The following is a 19,006-nucleotide window of genomic DNA, read 5'->3' as shown; positions in this document are numbered from 1 at the left end:
TGGAGACGCCAGGGTTTGAACCTGGGGTCTTTTGCATGCAAAGCAGATTCTTTACCACTGAGCTACGAGCCCCTCCTTGGACAATCCATTCTTGCCCCTGCAGCCCTCTGTGCCTCCCCAAATCTACTTCAGAAGACTGGGGGCCCCGTGGTGCAGTTTCCGATGGGTGCACAGCTGCAGGGGGTACCGCTGAAACTTCCCTCTACCCGTTACTCTGCACTGATTTCACTCTGCACTAATTCCAGAGATCAGTGGACGGACACCATTTGATATCACTCTTTGTGACTATTTAAAGAAATGGTTTTATGTTAATGCCATGAAATAGTATTATTACCTAGTTGTATTTTTGATGTGTTTTGATGCATTGGTTTTTTTAAAAAAGTGTTTGCAGGAGCAGAGGTGGATGTCGAGAGGAATCAAACGTTTGGTAATCAGTTCTTTCTTATTAAATGTTCTTAATGTGTTGCACTTTGCTGACATTTCTCTCAACGATACCTGATGCTAGGTCATTCTACTAATCTAAGTTGTCTGTTTACATAAGCAGTTGCTACAAGCAGCTCTTAAATTGCTATTTGCATTTCCCACATCTGCAAAATTTTGCATTGTTTTTAATGTGCATTTGAATGAACAATGATTATTTTCCCCTTTAGATCCAGTATTAGCGATATCTTCACTTCATCCTTTCCGTGACTTTGTTAGTGGGGTAAGATTACATGTGGCATACACACAGTACACTTAAGTAACTGAGTACTTCTATCATAGCTCCTCTTAATCACCTTTTAAATTTTTTAATTAAATTAAATTATTTTATTTTGACAAAGTAATAATCATAAATAAATAAGAATAAAAACGTGCACCCGACGACTGAGACCATTCCATTGTAACTATCCAACCTCCCAAAATTTCAACACCTCTTGCAATGATTTGATCCCTTTCCGTTTTAACAGTGCAAATTCTACAAAACACCTTCCAGATCTCCTCAAAATCATTTTTCCTGCATATACCCCATCTAACCTTAATGGCACATGTTAATTTATCATTAATAGATATATCCCACACCTCTTTATACCATTCTTCCATTTTATATACTGCTTGCCTCTTCCACTTCCTAGCTATTGTAATTCGTGCAGCTGTCAATAAATTTGTGTGCAAGTCCTTACTCACCTTTTCTCCAAACTGAAAAGTGCCAAATGTTGTGACCTTTCATTAAAAGAGAGTTGCTCCCTCCCCTTGACCATTTTCGTTGCTCTTTTCTGAACCGTTTCCAGCTCCACAATACAGTGGTACTTTGGTTCTCGAATTTAATCCGTTCCGGGAGTCCGAAACGGTTCGAAAACCAAGGCGTGGCTTCCGATTGGCTGCAGAAGCTTCCTGCACTCAAGCAGAAGCCATGTCGGATGTTTGGCTTCCGGAAAACATTCTCAAACCAGGACACTGACTTCTGGGTTTGTGGCATTCGGGAACTGATTTGTTCGGGAGCCAAGCTGTTTGACTACCAAGGTACCACTGTATCCCTTTTGAAGTGAGGTGAGGTGAGCAGAGCTGTATACAGTATTTCAAATGCAGTTGCACCATAGATTTATATAGTGGAGTTATTACCGTATTTTTCGCCCTATAGGACGCACTTTTTCCCCTCCAAAAATGAAGGGGAAATGTGTGTGCGTCCTATGGGGCAAATGCAGGCTTTCGCTGAAGCCTGGAGAGCGAGAGGGGTCGGTGCGCACCGACCCCTCTCGCTCTCCAGGCTTCAGGAAGCTCTCCGCTAGCCGCTAGCGTGAACTCAGCATGCCCCAGGCTTCCGGCTTCGCGCAGCTCTCCGCTAGCCGTGGGAGAGCGGCGCGAAGTTGCACAGCTCTCCCATGGCTTGCGGATAGCAGCCTGTTCTGGGGGCTGGGGGCAGGGGAAGCTTGGGCTTCCCCTGCCCCAGCCCCGCACCTGGGGGGGAAATAATTTTTTTTCTTTATTTCCCCCCCAAAAAACTAGGTGCGTCCTATGGGCCGGTGCGTCCTATGGGGCGAAAAATACGGTATATTGGCACTTTTTTTTTCAGTCCCTTTCCAAATGATCCCTCGCATGGATCAAATACTTCTGCAGCCGCAATAACAGAATGCAGTTCTAACAAGCTTTTCAGTTTCTCTGATGCAACGTTAAGCCCATTTTAGAATGTTATATTAACAGAAAGCTAATAAGCCAGCATGTGTCTTGTTTGGTGTTTACACTGTTTATTAGAACAAATTCTTTTTTCATATCTGGTACTTTCAAACATGGTGGGAGAGGGAGGCAAAAAGCCTGCTTCCCCCCTTCCTCCCATGACTGCCTCTTGAGGTAGCTCAGTCATACCCAAAGCTATATAGGCTGCCATGACACCTCCTTGGGACCCTCTGCCCCCAGACAGGAGTGATTTTTGGGTGTCCAAGGTAAATTATTAACAGGGAAGCCAAGATGGCATCCAGCTAAGAGTTTAGTGCATGATCAGGGAGAAATAAGGATCCTAACCTAATGTAATCTTCAAGTAATATATTGGGGTGTGGGAATAAACATTGCTCTTTATCCCTTTGTTTAAAAAAGCTGGGTAGAAATTCAGAAATGTTTTTAAAACTCATGCTTTGTTCTTGTCATTTCACTGTTAAACTCCACCATTCATTCTTCACTATGCTTGCTAGGGTTGCAGAAGAACACAAAGCTTCTTCTATCACATGTGGGTTCGTGAGGTAATCTTTAAATTCTTGGATTAGACGTATCAAGCAATCAACAAAACAGCAGGCCAAACCATTTGCCCAGTTCCTAGGCCATCTCAACTGGGCATCTTCCCAGAAGAGCTAAAAGATCTGCTTTATACAGATCTTTATCACATTGGCTCATCCTTGCTGCACGTTTGGAAATTTCTGAGGCACTGGAAAGGCATGGCACTTTCCCTTTACATTTATACTATCAACACTATCTAGGAGTCCTCCCTTCAAATGGAAAAACTGACTCACAAAGTACACTCATCCAGAGATTTGGCCAACCAGATCCTTTTTAAATGCAAAATGGCACCCTTTCATTTATTCTGTAAATGGAGAACCTTCTGTTAGGTAGACCTAAATCATTCTAGTCTGATCTTATGTAAAAACATACCACAGTAGTATGCTTTGAAGCTTACACACCTGGCAAACCTTGTATTTTCTAACCCTATAAACACTTTTTAAAGCTGTTCTCATTCACTCTTCTTTTATAATGTTGTTAAAATGGGGAGGGGGGAGGGACACCCCCACTATTAATAAAAACATATATTTGGGGGAAACTGGGATAGATCAGGGAGCACACAGCCCTCAAATAATTAAACCGAGTGAAAGTAAAAACTTCATTAAGCAATCGGCTGTTGCTGCCAGAGCAGGATGCAGAGGTTGAGAAGGAGGCTGGAGAGTGCTTTCTACATGGAAAAATAAGGGGGGGGGGCTAGACAAGGGCCCAATACTGGATCAGTACAGCATAAGAGTGCTGAGCCTCTGAGGCAGGGATGGTAGACCTGGGGCCTTCCAGATGTTGGACTCCTCTAATCTCTGGCTGTTGGCCATGCTAGCTGGGGCTGATGAGAGCTGTAGTCTAACAATTGAAGGGCCAAAGGTTTACCATCTTTGCGCTAAAAGCTGTGCTGGCTGGAGCTGATGGGAGTTGTAGCTCAAAACATCTGGTGGGCATCAGGTTGGCATTGGCTAATCTAAGAAGATGAACAGCATTTTTATATATAAAGGATTTTCTTCTGGGAAGGGGATAGCCTTGACTCTTGTTTTTCTGGTGCCCTGTGTAAAAGTAAAAAACACATCATGCCAAGCCAGTCTCCCACTCCCAGTTGACCAAATTTGGGGATGGTTGGGAAGAGTTGTTACACCCACAGCTCAGTGGGGCTCAGTGTGTGGCCATGGGGACACCAGGTGATATAGCATTTAATAGTAACAACAGCAACAGAAATGATCCACCTTATTTCTATGATTGTTTAGTTGTTTAAAACTGTTTTTAATATTGTGTTTCACTTGATGCAACCTGCCCCTTCACCTTAGGGTGAAGCTTGGGGGATTATAATCTTCATCATCAGTGCTTTTTTCTGGGGGTCCTTAAGTACCAGCACCTTTCCCCGCCAAATGTTAAAAATGTGGCACTTACTGTAACAATTTCATGCTTTTTTCTTAAAAAAGCAACAACAACAACAACAACAACAACAACAATAATTTTGTTTTAAAACCATATAAACATAACCCAAAAGAGTATGATCTAAAATAATGATGGCAAGCAACTTACATGTTTCTTGAGCACTCATCATTAATTTATTGCCATGGTAAATTAACCCCAAACAGGTCCATTAAGTTGAACAAGTCAATGTAAACATCAGATATGAAGAAATGCAGGCTTCTTATTGTTTGCCAAACTACTAAGATCATCTCTTTCTCTAGGTTCTTAAGAACTGTGGTGCTTTACCCCTATTTTTAAAAAGTGCTGGCACTGGAAATTTGTGCTCACGCCACCTTCACAAATCTTTTTCAAGCCAGTGATTAAAAATCCAACTTCACAATAACTAATGCTTTCAATGGCTGTGGCAATTGTTGGTAACCTTCAACACATTGATTTGTCTCCAGTTGGCCCCAAAGTTACAAAAGCTGTTCCTGCATTTCTTGTTTGTATCTATCGTCATACGATTACCCCAAAATTAAAGCATGCAGTACTTGAAACAACTTCAAAGGCTAAGCTTGCCCTTCTACTAGCTCAGCCTTTTTATTGGTTCATGTTTTCCATTTGGCTTCAACATCTTGTTCTTGCCGATGCCTTTCTAGAATTTCATTTATATATATTACAGCTCGGGTTGGTGAGACAAGCTAATTAATACCGGGATGGGAGGCTATGAATTGTAGCAATTGCATACCTTCTGCTTGGGGGAGGGAATTGGAGGCCGCCACAATTTTTTCCATTATGTATACAGAGCGTACCATGCTGAACATGGCCAAATGTGCTTTGCGAAAATATGCACCAAATTCATTTAATCAAAATACGTTTAAGTGGGATTGTTTACGCTGCTATCTATTGCCAGTTCTGTTAATCACTAAGCTCAAACATGTCAACGCAGAAGAAACATGAGATCCCCTATTTCTTAATTAGATTCTTTTCTAACGAAACAATAAAGTAGAAACAGGCCATTTTGCAATGAAAACACTGATGCCAAGTATAGTCTAAGCTTTAAAAAGCTTGATTCACTGGAGGTTTGTAAATTGGAACCTTGTCTAGATTTAGATAAGAGTTATCTAAATCTTAAAACTGAACCATGGCACCAGGGGTGCTTTCAGACTGTCTCACATCCAGGTACATGCTGTATGCACAATAAAGAGTGCATCTTCATAACCTACCACAAAGTGGGCAGCCTGCAATAAATGGGAACAGCTAAATAGTGCTTTCGTGCAATTGCTTCCAAGAAAAAGGAAAAAAAGGAAGAAAATGAACTTTATGCAGTTAAAAAATAACAACCATGTGATGGCCATATCGTATAACCTCTGCACAAATGTTGTGTAAACAAATCAGGAGGTTTGTGCAATATACTATTAGTCTAGAAGTGACCCAAAAATGTTGTGGATATAGCACACAAGTTTAGTAATAGAAAAATTAATTGGTATCACTGGAAAATAAGAAGAATCACACAAATGTGAGACGGCAGATTTGTAGTGTGCTGTTACTAGAACTGTATTACTGCATAGTATTTGTGGTGTTGAATCAACAAATCTTAACAGATATGTCTCTAACTTTGATACAATTTTGATAATTTTATTTAATGGCCACTTTAATGTCCCAGATTCATAATGGTGGTAAAGTGTCTTGGGCCTGACGTCTGTTGGTCCTAAGGCAAGAGTTGGCCTCAGACAGTAAGAAGAAGAAATCTGATTTTGATTGTGACACATTCACAGCTAGATTTATTTTTCAATTTAATATGAAGCAAGGCTATTATAACAAACATGATGGAAGAGTTGCTAGCCCAAACCTTTCTGGGTCAGTGTGTGTGGCTATTACCCAGAAGGCTGGGGGTTGGAATAGATGAGCCTGGGGAATCCCTTCCAGCGCCGCAATTCTACGATTCTGTGATTATTATTATTATTCATTTCATTTCTATGCCTTAATTTTTATATTTATTTTTAATCTCAACCTGGTTTACAACACATTAAAAAATCAAATAAAACAACCCAGAACAAAACATTACTGAAGAAAGTCAAATATAAACACGCAGAATCAGACTGCGGGAGGAGAAACCTCCGCGCGTTCCGCGCCCTATTAAATTTGACCCGAGCTCCTTCCCGTAGCCGTCGATCGCAACGCGCGTGCGCAGGCGGGAGCTGCGGTTCGGAAGGTGAACGAGGAAGGACAGCGCAGGATACTTGCGTGTGCGAGGAGGACCTTGCGGTTCCAGCGCTTTCCGTGAGACGTGAGTGATTTGCAGGGGGTTGGTTGGTGGGCCCTCCCCGTCCTCCTCCCGCGCGTTCCAGAGAGCGGCGCGTTCCTGGTGCGACCGTTGGGCCGTTGGTGGGGGCGGGGGCGGAGGACTCGGCTGGCTTGGATTCGGAGGAGGAAAAGGGACGAAGAAGCGCCTGAGGGGGAGGTCTGGGCCTTGGTCCTTGGCTACCCTGCGGCCAGGCCCTTCTCCTCTCTCCTCGGCCTTGTTGCCTTGGGAGGGGCCCGTCCCGTCGCAATGGCGCCAACGTGAGGTGCTTGTGAGGGCAGCTGCGCCCGCCCGCCACCGGGAAGGAAGCTGCCCCTGGCCCGGACAGGAGTTGTTCGCCGCCCTCCCACTTCCTTGCAAAGGACGTGCTGGAGTCGCGTCAGTGGTGAACTGCTCGAAATTAGGCTCCTCAGGTGCACGGAAGGCGAGCTGCTTGGCTACCAGACGCCCAGGCGGGGCGGAGCCTCTGAAGGCCTTCGAGGACTTTTAATAATTTCTCGCCTGAACACACTTGCGCTTAGGGGGCCCAAGGCGAGAAATCGGCTCCTCGTCGCTTTTGTTCCCTTCTCCATACATGTGTGCAGCATGTGTGTGCATGGAGAGACAATGTTACATTTTTTAAAACGAGGAGGCTGCAGGCCTTCATTGTGTGTGTGTGTGTGTGTGTGTGTGTATGTATGTATGTTTGACACCCTCACAATTCTGTAGCCTAGGAAAATGCTGAAAGCTGTAGGAGTAAATTCTTAGTCGTCGTCTGCTGGAATGTGGGCACTTGCGGTCGCAAATCCCTTTAACAAAATTGTGAATGGAAAAGAATTGTGTTGAGCTGTGCTGGTTCCCAAAAGCATGAAACTAAACTTTGAGTAGCTAACTGGTAGTTTGTCGGAGCCCTCCGTTTTTTAGGCTTCTGCGTAAAACTGAGTATATAAATTGTCCATACAGTGTGGTAGATAGCGTTGGGAGACTTGACTTTAGTTCCATCCTGAGCCACAAAGTTTACTGGGTGACCTTGGGCCTGGCCAGTCTTTTTAAGTTAGCCCAGCTTATTTCCTAGGGTGAACATTGAGGATAAAGGGGAGTGGGACCATGTACACCACATTGAATGAAACAGGAAGAGCAGGTTAAAATTGCACTTAAGAGCCTTCTGGATCAGGCCACTGGCCTATTTCAGTATCCCATTCTCAGTGTGACCAACATGATGCCTATGAGAAGCACTCTCATCCTGCAGTTTCCTGAGAGCCCTTACCTCTATGAACTTCCCTATCCTCATTTAAATCCATCCAAGTTGATGGCCATCACTACCTCCTGTGGGAGCGAATTCTACAGTTTTACTGTGTGCTGTGTGAAGTACTTCCCTTTATCTGCCCTGAATCCTCCATTCAGCCTCATTGAATATCCATGATTTTTTGTGTTATGAGAGACAGAAACCTTTCTCTATCCACTGTTTTCATTAGTCATACCACCTCTCGTGCACATTTTCTCTAAACTAAAAAGCCACCAAGGCTGCAACTGCTTCTCACCTTTGAGAGCTCTCAGGTTGATGCTATCCAGACCTGGTTATTAGTCAGTTTTTGTATTATTATTAGGCCTAGAACTTCATCCCTCATCACTACTATATGCCTCAGTTCCTCATACTTCCTTCCTGCAAAAGTTACCTGAGGAACAGAGATCTGCCCTATAACTTCTGCTGTGAAGACATTCCACTTCTCTGCAATCTCCTTTAGCACACCTTTGACTCAGTTGTCATCCAAGGTATCAACTGCCTCTTTAGCCACCCTTCTGCTACAGTCATATTTAAGTAATTTTAACTTTCAAGCATGTTGAAGTGGTTTGACCTTGAGTCTGCCTTTCAACTTCCTTTTTACCTCACCTCTCATTTTTGGGAAGTTTCCTCTGTTGAAGTCTGATGTGGCCATGTTGGATTTTCTTGGCCATATCCATGTATATTTAATTTAATGGTACTATGGCCACTGCTCCCAATTGGTTAGACAACAGTTAACATCTTGCACCAGGTCAAGGATTGGTCGGTTCCATGACCAACTCTTCTAGGGCACAATTGTGTATGTAATTATATGATCATGTGATAGTTAGGATGCAGTTATATGTGAGGGCGTCAGATACATCAGATCTATTGCTCTGATGTCAGAAGTTGGAGTTTGCCGCCCAGCCACCTTTGGCTCTTCCAAAGTCCTGGCCCAACTATTGTCAAAGCTGTGACATCAGAAGAGCTAAAATGGGGCATTCCAGCAAGTGGCTTCAATCTGCAGCCCAGCGAGAAACTTAGAGATGCTTTTGAGTGTGACTAAATCTCTCCCTCTGCTTTCCCTACCACTGTTTTTAATGGGAGTGGAAACTTAAGTGTAAAAGGAAAAAAGTTAAAACAGAAAATGGACCATTCTCCCACCCTGCCAGCATAAGCCTGGCAGGGCATAGGGTAAAGGTTTTTCAATGGTTTTTCCATTGAAAAATGTTTTGTTGGCACCATTGTTATCAAATGCAACGACCTGCAGATGATCCAGCTTGATATCTCTGGCATGGAGGAGTCTTTAAACATAGCTAGCTTCATTGAGGTAAGCTGATCTGTAGTAGCTGAAAGAACTTGGCAAAAACCTGATCGTGTTTTACACGGGTTCTTGTTGGAGGCTGGGTTGGTGCTCAGTTCCCAAAGACCAATGGGGCATGTCTAAGTTCTTTCAACCATTGAGAATCTTATTTATTGGGCAAAGATGTGTGGATAAAAATAAGTAAATATTATGTGAATTGGAGGTGTTGGAAGAGGTTTTGTTTGCTTACTTAAATGTAGAGCTCATCAGGTTCCATATTTACGGATATAGCCCACTGAATAGTTTTGTATCTGATTGGCTGAAGCCAAACTCATCTGTAGACTGTCATTGACTAAGCTGCTGTGATGCTATGAAATGTTTGCAAACATTCCTTTCATCTACTCAGAGGAAAGCTATTATCAGTGGAATATTGATCCACTGTGAACCATGAGTGAGTCAAGTAGAAAAGTCAAGACTGGCAAAAGAAACTTGCATGGGCCCCAAAAGTAGGAGAGGAAAGAGCTCTTTGTTAGCATCCAAGACATTAGGTTTACATTATTCAGAGTTGGCAGCGCTGAGGTGTGACTGCATTTTCTATGCACCTGCTCCTCGCGTTGGCGCATCACTCCTAGCAGTGTTAGAAACTGCCTACATGGCTTGTGGAACCTGGGTTACAGGTGCAAAAACAATGGCTAATCACCCTTTCCCTCAATGCAACAGCACTTTCTATTTATTTTTTCATAGAGAATTTATTTGGTCTTTTTTGTAATTTGTGGTGTTTGGAGGGTTATAACCAGACACAGCAAAACAAGTCATACATAGGTTAACAGTGAGACTTAAGTTTAGACAAGTATAGGACAGTAACATAGTGTGGGGATTTGAACCCAGCTCTCCCAGGTCCTGGTCCTACAGACAATCTACTACACACACTTGCTCTCACTGGGTTGAAACTCTGTTTTTCAGTTTGCAAAGCCACAGTTTCTGTGATAGATGGAGCTACCAGTGAGGGACATTTTCTCCATTCGTGCTCATGTATTGTGATTATTTTCAAAGTTCTAATGTTTTAATTTCTGTAAAGCACTTCCCTGTAAATGGTACAGGAGCACTCATGCAAATCTTTAAAAAGTAGGTGATGCTCCACTCTTTCAAGACCATTACAGTGGTACCTCGCAAGACGAATGCCTCGGAAGACGAAAAACTCGCAAGACGAAAGAGTTTTTCGTTTTTTGAGTTGCTTCGCAAGACGATTTTCCCTATGGGCTTGCTTTGCAAGACGAAAACGTCTTGCGAGTTTGTTTCCTTTTTTCTTAAAGCCGCTTGAAGAGGTGCAGTTGCGACGGACCGTGCTTCGCAAGACGAAAAGACTCGCGGAACGAAATTAATTTCATCTTGCGAGGCACCACTGTAGTTTCTTTGTTGGTTTGCCCCCATCCCAAATTACCATTGCAGCTGTAGTGTATGAACTGAGTGTGGATGAGAGGAAGTCTGTGGGGAATGTTTGCACTTAAAAAGAAAAAAAAGAGATAACCGTTCCATATTGATAACTAGGATTTACTGGCATCACTTGCACTTAAAAGTTCATACAAATGGGCCCCACTTCTGTTTCTAAAAGATTCTAATTTATAGAATTTGCACCAATTTATCTGTTTTTCTGTGACCAGAGGCAAAACAGCTGGATCTCTCCTGCTGCTCCCCCCCCAATTGCTTATCTGTTTGTTTGCAAACCACAACCTTTTAGCACATCAAAAGGCTTCCTGGGGTCAGGCAGAAAGGGAAAACTGATGCTGTGGTTCTCCCGCACAGCTGGTCACAAACTATGTGACTGGAATTCTAAACTTGGTCACTAGGTGGTGCTCCTGTGTCACAGAAAACAGCTGGCGAGTGGTTAATTTCGAGTGCTGCTCTCAGGTGTTATGTTTCCATATGACACAGCATGTACAATATTGTAAGAAAACGTGTCCAGAATTAGAATACTGAAGGCACCTTTAGCAACAGAGCATAAAATACAGTCGTACCTTGGAAGTCAAACGGAATCTGTTCTGGAAGTCTGTTTGACTTCCAAAATGTTTGAAAACCAGGAAACTCCAGGAAGCTCCTGTAGTCAATTGGAAGCTGTGGAACCCCCGTCAGACGTTCAGCTTCCAAAAATAGTTCACAAACCGGAACAGTCACTTCCGGGTTTGCAGCGTTTGGGAGCCAAAATGTTCAAGAACTAAGCTGTTTGAAAACCAAGGTATGTGTAATGTCTTTGGGGGTGGAACCAGATGCAAAATGATGGTTAAACAGGGCAGACACGGTAACTTTTTGTCCTCTATGAACCATAACTGGGATAGCTTGTATATAGCCAGCTCCATCAGGCCTCTTCCCTCAACTCTCATTTGGAAGCAGCCATTCTATTAGTGGGAGAGATGGGAAGCAGAGCACTCCCATAAGCTCTGCTGTGATTGGCCAGCTCTGTTAGGCTGCCTCTCTCAACTGTTACTTACGTGGGAAGGCACTCCATCAGACTGCCTCTGGGGGAGAGATAGGAAGCGCAGTTTGTTCCATCAGTTTGGTCAAAAGCTTAGCTCCATCAGGCACCTCCTACCCGAATGGAGCCTAGTGGTCACTATAACAACAAATGTTTAATAATTGGTGCCTGAGTTTGAGTTCCTTTTGTCACTGTCCCTTTCCCCTTGTATATTGTGTTTTTTAACTGACTGTATGTAAGCCACTCTGGGAGTCTTTTTGACTGAAAAGGGTTATAAATCCTATAAATAAATAAAAAAGGCTGCTTAATTGCCCTTGGTCTTCCCCCTGCCCCACACACCCATTTCTTCCTATTGTGTGGGCAAATGATGCCTTGCATCCAAAGGTGTAAGGCTAAAATTAAGTCTACAAGTAAGACATATTATTGAAGTGATAAAGGTTGTAGAGCTTCTATGCATGCCTCATTAGATATTTATTGAAAATCTAAGAAACAGGAATTTCTGAGTAATTTGGGGAGCTATATAAGTGACTTCCTTGCCTATGAAGCTTGGCTCAGCTGCATAGGGTTTAGAGATTTGAATAACCACATCTTTGTTGCTGATGCTTTTCACTGTTGGTCGTAGAGATGCTTTTGTGACAGCACGCCCTTGCTAAATTTTCTTTGATTTGCCTTTTTTAGGAGAAAACATCACCATGTCTGCTGCTTTGCTGCCCAAGCCCCAGATGAGAGGCCTCCTGGCCAGTCGTCTAAGAAAACACATTGTAGTGGCTTTCCTTTTTTCGATGGGGTGTGCAGCTGGATACAAGGTCAGAATGTGGTGCATTAAGAAGTCAGTTTGTGAGTTAGTTCTTTTATTAAGACTGTCTTAGTGAGAGGATGCAACTTTTTCCAGTAATAACTTGCGGTCTTATCTCTTTCTCTTTAGTTTGGTGTGGCTGAACCAAGGAAAAGAGCATATGCTGAGTTCTATAAAACCTATGATGCCATGAAGGAGTTTGAGGCCATGAGAAAAGCTGGGGTGTTTGAAAGTGCACCACCCAAATGATCATGAGTAGGTATCTGAAAACTTTCCGTTGTCTAACCTTGGCAGAAGAATATTACTTTTTGACTAGGTATGGTGGATGTTTTGTCTTAGCTCTGTATCCACCAGACCCATCTTATGTACTTATTATCAATTGATAGCCCTGCAATGTTCTACTTTTTAGCTTTTGTGTTTGATTGCATCTCTACTAAAGACTTACTCATCTGAACCTATTTATTTATAGAAACATTTATATATTGTCTTTTCAGTCCCCATGATGGGGCCTGCTATCTTTCCCTGTCCCTTGGCCTAGCCCCCTTACTTTTTTAAATATTTGACCTCTTTTTCTGGAATACCTATGCTGTATTGCCGCTTTTGCCTTCCTACCCACTTTTCAAAACCTGTTTTATTCAAAGCCCCCTAGTGGTAGAACTGTTAACCATGCCTGCAGTGAGGTGTTTATCTGCATATGTGTATTACACGTTTGTCTCTGTTCACATTGGTTTGTCCAACTTGGTCTGTAAACTCCTATATCTATTACACAATACTGGTTTTCATGGGGCGTAAATATATAGGTGAAAGCATCCTGTTGCTCATTTTAGACAAAAACCTTTGCATAAGTGGCCTTGAGTTTAAAAACAGATTCATTTTATAACTTGTTGTTTCTTCCTTTTCAGACTGTCCTCTCCGGATACCTGACAACTGAACATCACTGTTTCAGTGAACTATTCCTTGTGATCCACTTTGGTGTTGATCATGCTGTAACGTTGATCATTAAATTAAGTACTTCAGTTAAGTGATGTTTGGACTTATTTCAAACTGGATAGCGAGGAGGTAGTAATATCTGTTCCAGAATGCTTATGTACTATTGTTTTTTCCCCCCTTATGTACTATTGTTGAGGTACTAGGTGCCCGTCATCATTTCAAGTTTTCTTAGAAAGCTTTTGGAGAATGATTGATGAATGAGAGGAAAAATCTGCTGGATTCTATGTTTGATTAATTACATCTTCCTTTCACTGAAACTGGGTAGGGAGATTGAGAACAAAAGCCTTCTATCTGGTTTATCCTGGTCTTTTGTTTATTAACACTTGTCTCTCTAAGGTGTGGGGAGTATGCAGCCTTCCAGATGTTGGACTTCAGCCAGCATTGTTGATAGGAAGATAGGAGCTGTAGTTCTGCAACTTTATAGGGCTGCAGGTCATTGTTGCTCTAAAGCAGTGGTGGCCAAACTTGGCCCTCCAGCTGTTTGGGGACTACAGTTCCCACCATCCCTGGCCACTGGTCCTGTTAGCTAGGGATAATGGGAGTTGTAGTCCAAAAACAGTGGAGGGTCAGGTTTGGCCACCACTGCTCTAAAGGAGCCAGGCAGGAAGAGAGGTCTAGGCTGGGCTGTGTTGGATGATTGCTAGGTCCATAATGGGCACACCTGCCTCTAAAAAAAGCTGATTAAATACCCAATGGGTACTAGAACATGCTTCAGCAAAGATCAGTTAACAATTTGCCTTACGATAAGGGAGGATATATGTAGTTGTGTGATTAGTTGTGGATAAGGATGCACATTTGCAGACATAGCAGTATCTGTATTGTGCAGGCTTGACATCTGTTTTCACAGGCATGCCAGCCTTTATGTTCCCCCTAATATCTGTCTAGTTTGTACAACTAGCAGCCAACTTCTGTAATTGTATTTTCAGATATTCCCAGTAAGTCCTTAAAACATCTCATCGTGACTGGCTTAATGATCATTTAGCTTTCCTTAGGTCTTGCATTCTTGCTCGTTGCACACTCTTGAACTTTGTCCGCTAGTATCCTATAGTGTTGCTTCCAGCGGTACACAGCTCTCCAGCTGATGTTTAATGGAACAGTGTGTGAGTGAGTTTGTCCATTAGAGGTCTTCCAAATACTGATGTAAAAATGCCAGTAAAAATGTATTCCCTAATTTAAGGCAAGAGTCTAGTGCCTGGAAAGTCTGAAAGTCCCTTGTTACTGCAACTTTGTGTTTTGAATCAACGAAGAAGTTACTAAGTAGCTTACTAGAGTGAATGGTTTTGGAGAATGTGTATATATACAAAGTGTTGATGTTAATGGTCCATTTGAAGTAGATGTTTTGCTATCGGGATTTGAATTTACAAGCTTGAAAATACAATACAGATGGCTTAATTTGGCATCCTACTTTATGTGAAGATTTTATAGCCAGCTCAAAAGATCACAAGCAGCAACCTTTTGATGGGTGATTGTGTTATTCATATAGATAAACTGCAGGACTAGGTTGAAACCATTAAAACTAATGAAACTCTATTCTAAAGAGTAGTTTTGCCATCAGTGAGAGCATATGAGGTACTACTTTAAACTGGTCTACAGAGGATGGACCAAAATGCTTGCAGAACTATGGGGATTAATTTGTCGCTTCACTGAACATTTGGGGCAGCGTAGATAGATTTTGGAAAATTCCTATAAAAGTTGTGTTTTGCTTCAGGGTTGTGCAGGGACCATGGAAAGGCACTATTCATTTAAAGCAGCTTCTTGATATAAGTAGTGTAGCTGCAGCAAAATTATGCTGTCATCGTAAGCAAGGACTGTGTGTGTCAGTGAGCCAGCTAGCAGTAAGTCACTGTTAGTGAAGTTAACTCTTTATTAGAAGAAATAAGGCCTGCTCAGGAGCACCAGGTTTAATGAGCCTTCTCAGTAGATCTTGCCTCTATGAGGCAGTTGTACAGACTGAAAGTCCACAGCTGACTTAAGTCTCCTCCTCTCCCAGGTTTCTGGTCCTGGGAGCCCAGTGAGGAAGGGAGCTTGTTGCAGCAGGAGGGGGTGACAGTATGACTTCTTCACCAGGCTGACTCATCTCTGCCTCTCCTTTCTCCTGATTCTGCTTCTAGACTTCTCTCTGCCACAGCCTCTTCCTTCTCACTAAACTCTTGTTACCTTTTCAGCTTCTGACACTGCCTCCCAGCCATCTTCCCTTGAGAGGTTGCCCTGTTGGTGCCTCCCACCATTCCTTTGTGTCTGCAGGAATTGGGTGACAGCAGGGAAGGTGTTTTTGGAGGGAAGGTGCTAAAATGATATTTGAATAGTTCAGTTCACTCAAAGATGAGTCGTAAAAAGTCCTGTAAACCAATATGGTGGCTTGCCTGCCTGCCTCAGCTATCTGTGTGTGGGTCACAAAAATTGTTTTCCTTGAATAAATTTGTTCTAATATATGCAGTCAGCATGCAACACTGGCAATATAACTCTTTATTTCCCATAAAAGATTCAAGAATAAAATGTATACATTTTCAAAGGTAAACAATGACCAGTTTGACAAGTCAACATATGAGATGTTAACAATGGCTGTGTTCACTTCACACTCATCGTGATCAATAAATAAGAAAAATGGCTTCCAGAAGTAACTCATAGCAAAGTGGGTTACAAGAGAAGCATTTAAATCAAAATGTTCTTAATAGTTTGTACCAAGAATGCAAAGGAGATGTCAATAACAACAAAAATAGATCATTATTACAGTAATGACTTAGTTTCATTTCAGTTCCTGTCTTGGGCATAGTTTTGAAGTATAGGAAGAATCTCCACAGAATAATGTTGAGTTCTTGCCCTGAGAGTTTGAGCCAGGAGTATCATTTGGAATAAAAGTTTTGAAGCAGAAACAGATAATAGCTAAGAACCCACATTAAATAGATTTTCTCAAACCTAAGACTGCTGATCCCATTGCAATCCACAAATATAATAGCTCTTATGGCAACAGTGATTTTTCTAAAATAAAAGAAGAAAACAGAATTTGAATTGCCTATAACAAAACTCATTCAAAACACTAAAATCCTAAATGTGCAAGGAGAACTCCACAGACAATCAAAATGGGAGCTCCTTTAAGGGTGTGAGAAGCCATCAAATCAGACTAAATGTAAATGTAAATGTGATGTGACTCATAGCCCCAATATGGGATTGAGTCCCATCAGTCATAATTTTATTTGTTCTCTATGCAGTGGTTTAGATAAGGCTTCAAGTACTCAGTAACATATTTGTCTTTGTATTGGAAGGGGTGGGAAATGTGACTTCTCAAACACAGTAGGGACAGCATTAGGAGCAGAACCCCAAACTACTGGAATTTAGTTTTATGGTTTAACAAGTCCTTCCCAATTAAAGTGAGTTTTTCAGTGTAGAAAGTGGTGACAAAGATGTTGAAAGGAGTGATCTATTTGCTTCCAGATTGTTCAGTTCCTAGATCGTTTTAGTACAAGATTCATCTATCTTCATTAAATTGTATCCACAGAGCTATAGTAAAACTAACATTTGTTAGTTTTAAATCTCCATTTCTTAACCTTTAAATATTGGATAGGTAAGTTTGAGACCAAGAACAAAATATTCAAATTACATAAACTTTTTGAAGAGCACAGATATAGGCCTCAGGATTAGTTAATGCATACAATTAGCATTTATGTTGAAATGTGTAACAAGACTGACAGAACAACCCTAAACAATATCCTTGGCAGTTAATCATACTACTTACAGTGGGACTGACCTCTGAGTAATGCAGCTTGGATTGGAGACTGAGTTTTGTCTAGGTTTTTTTTGGTACACTTGACTGAACACCACTCCTAAAATTGATATGATGCATATTACTGGTCCCACAATAATAAGAGATGACGTACATTGCATAATTATGTATTGCCCAATAATCCACAACATCATATACATTCAAAAGTCTTAAGAAAAATCTGACTGGGGAATAAGATTACTACAGACAGGAAGTTTCAAAAATAAATTAATGCCGTAGTTACCATTTTGCTCTCCAAACTACACAAAGGCACTAGTTTATATTAAGGACTAAAGTCCTGCAGAATTTCAGTCAAATAAAGAAGGCTATTATAAGGTTAGAGCAGTGCTAAAACCCAGCTGTCACTAGTAACTTAAAACAGCCACTTCAATGCTTTCAGTTGGAGTGGGAGGAAATGTTTTGCTATTGGATGGAAAACTTAGGGTAAAAGTTTCAGCCCTGAGCTAGTTTTTACAGCTGAGTTATAAACTCTGCTTATAATAGAAACTGGCAGACCCTAAAATAGGACACAGAGAACACGGATATTCTTTCTGGGACAAGAACACTGCAACATGCAGAGTTTTGCTTACCCTTGCCTGTCTGATTTCCAGTTGAAAGAATGGACTGAACGTGTTCACTGTCATTCTGTAGGGCTGCTACATTTCCCTTTACTGGACAGTTTAGCTTATAACAAGGTTTGCATCACTAATATTTCCTGAACTTTTGCCTCATGCACAGAGATCGAGAATCAGCACATTTCATATAGGCTGGGCAAAAAATAAGACTATTGTGGGTTTGTTTGTTTTTTAAGTGCTACTTTACTACACCAACCCACAAAGTTTAAACACATGTGTTTGACACAATGTGAAATTAAAAGTTCACATTAGGCAACTGCATAGATATTACTTTAAAAATTGAAAACAAGTCTTGCCACTGGGCGTTCTCAATTAAACCCCTTTCTCAAGGCTTTATTTTTTACCATAGTAAATTTACTGATGAATACTTGGGCAAAAACAGGATCAACAAGGTACTGGTAAGTCTTAACTGTTGTAGGAATGGGTTCGGCAGCTACCACTTGTGCTGTGGTTTGCGCAGATAAAGTGCTGGGAACAAAGTGATAGGATGATTTTGTGATGTAGTCCAAAAGTCTGTTGTACTGCTGTTCAGACAATCTCTCTCTTACTCCATCTGCCTGAAATGAGACAACACAGATTTATTGAAATGTACAGCACTCATGCTGCAAATTTAAATAAAGGCTACAAATCGTTGTTTAGGAAGCTTTACCTCCAAATCAGAAGGGACTCTTTGCTGCTTGAGTTGCACCTTCAGCAGGTTGCTTTGTTCGCTGTCTTGTAGACATTCGATTTCTGTCACTGGAAATGCCTGTTGCTGTGTGTCTTCACTGACACTAACCACAAACAGCACCTCTGAGGTAAGCAGCAAACATCCTTCGTGTTCTTGGCCTGATCCACTCACAATTACCACATCCAAGGCCATGTGGGCCTCTGGCCTCCCCAGAGACTGAAGCATTTTCCTGTTAAAAGAATAATTCAAGATTAGGAACTTGTGCTCAAAGGATACGGTCAATTGCATCGTTTCTCAGTGAAGCTGCCATTAAAAAATATATAAAAAGAATCACAGCAAGCTGGAAGGATACTAAGCACCACAGTTTTTGCAAATCCCATTTCAGTTTTAAATCAAAAGGATGTCATGCTTATTTTGTAACATTATCAAAACTCCTTAATCATCTGCAGCAAAGCTGACCTAATCGATGCTCATAATTTCATTCTCTTTTTCCAACTCATTTCTTTTCCCCGTGGAGAATCCACCCCAAGAAGCTGGAACCAAACACAGAGCAGAAAGAAACCAGCAGCTATTTCTGGAAATGTGCAGAACTTGGGTCCACTGCAAAGGCAACTAAGTAAAAGCTTAGATAAACAAACACAGAGTAGCATCGGAGTTACAAAGCTCAAAGGAGATCAACCGCTTATCA

At 41.7% G+C, this 19,006-nt stretch overlaps 2 protein-coding genes across 8 annotated transcripts in view; one reads left to right on the top strand and one right to left on the bottom strand.

Annotated features, from left to right (window-relative positions):
• Positions 1-6,313: 6,313 nt before the first annotated feature.
• Positions 6,314-13,284, top strand: COX6C (cytochrome c oxidase subunit 6C). 3 transcript variants are annotated; one of them, XM_083622798.1, is made up of 5 exons: positions 6,322-6,439; positions 8,041-8,206; positions 12,146-12,273; positions 12,393-12,518; positions 13,166-13,284. In XM_083622798.1, exons 3-4 carry the CDS (start codon positions 12,160-12,162, stop codon positions 12,510-12,512), a joined length of 234 nt encoding a protein of 77 aa, XP_083478924.1. In that variant the 5' UTR covers positions 6,322-6,439; positions 8,041-8,206; positions 12,146-12,159; the 3' UTR covers positions 12,513-12,518; positions 13,166-13,284. The 3 variants fall into 3 exon arrangements, with proteins under 3 accessions (XP_083478923.1, XP_083478925.1, XP_083478924.1); XM_083622797.1 differs by lacking the exon at positions 8,041-8,206 and having other exon boundaries at positions 6,314-6,439; XM_083622799.1 differs by lacking the exon at positions 8,041-8,206 and having other exon boundaries at positions 6,319-6,432.
• Positions 13,285-15,704: 2,420 nt separating this feature from the next.
• The window catches only part of VPS13B (vacuolar protein sorting 13 homolog B), a 358,520-nt gene continuing 355,218 nt past the window's right edge, over positions 15,705-19,006 (bottom strand). For all 5 annotated transcript variants that reach the window (XM_083622696.1, XM_083622693.1, XM_083622694.1 and 2 more), the window contains exons 61-62: positions 18,298-18,547; positions 15,705-18,205 (exon numbers count right to left, since the gene is read on the bottom strand). In XM_083622696.1, the coding sequence (XP_083478822.1) occupies positions 17,957-18,205; positions 18,298-18,547 (499 nt within the window). In that variant the 3' untranslated portion in view covers positions 15,705-17,956. The remainder of the gene's footprint in view (positions 18,206-18,297; positions 18,548-19,006) is intronic.

The sequence above is a fragment of the Podarcis filfolensis genome (genome assembly GCF_964270895.1).
Source record: "Podarcis filfolensis genome assembly, chromosome: 7".
Classification (NCBI taxonomy): Eukaryota; Metazoa; Chordata; class Lepidosauria; order Squamata; family Lacertidae; genus Podarcis; species Podarcis filfolensis.
Note: the sequence above shows the minus strand (reverse complement) of the source record. Positions and strands in the feature narration are given on the sequence as shown.

Excerpts from the sequence above, each read along its gene's own strand:
- COX6C (XM_083622797.1), top strand. The coding sequence starts at position 12,160 with ATGTCTGCTGCTTTGCTGCCCAAGCCCCAGATGAGAGGCCTCCTGGCC. Across the intron at positions 12,274-12,392 it reads GGTGTGCAGCTGGATACAAG|TTTGGTGTGGCTGAACCAAG; the intron begins GTCAGAATGTGG and ends CTTTCTCTTTAG.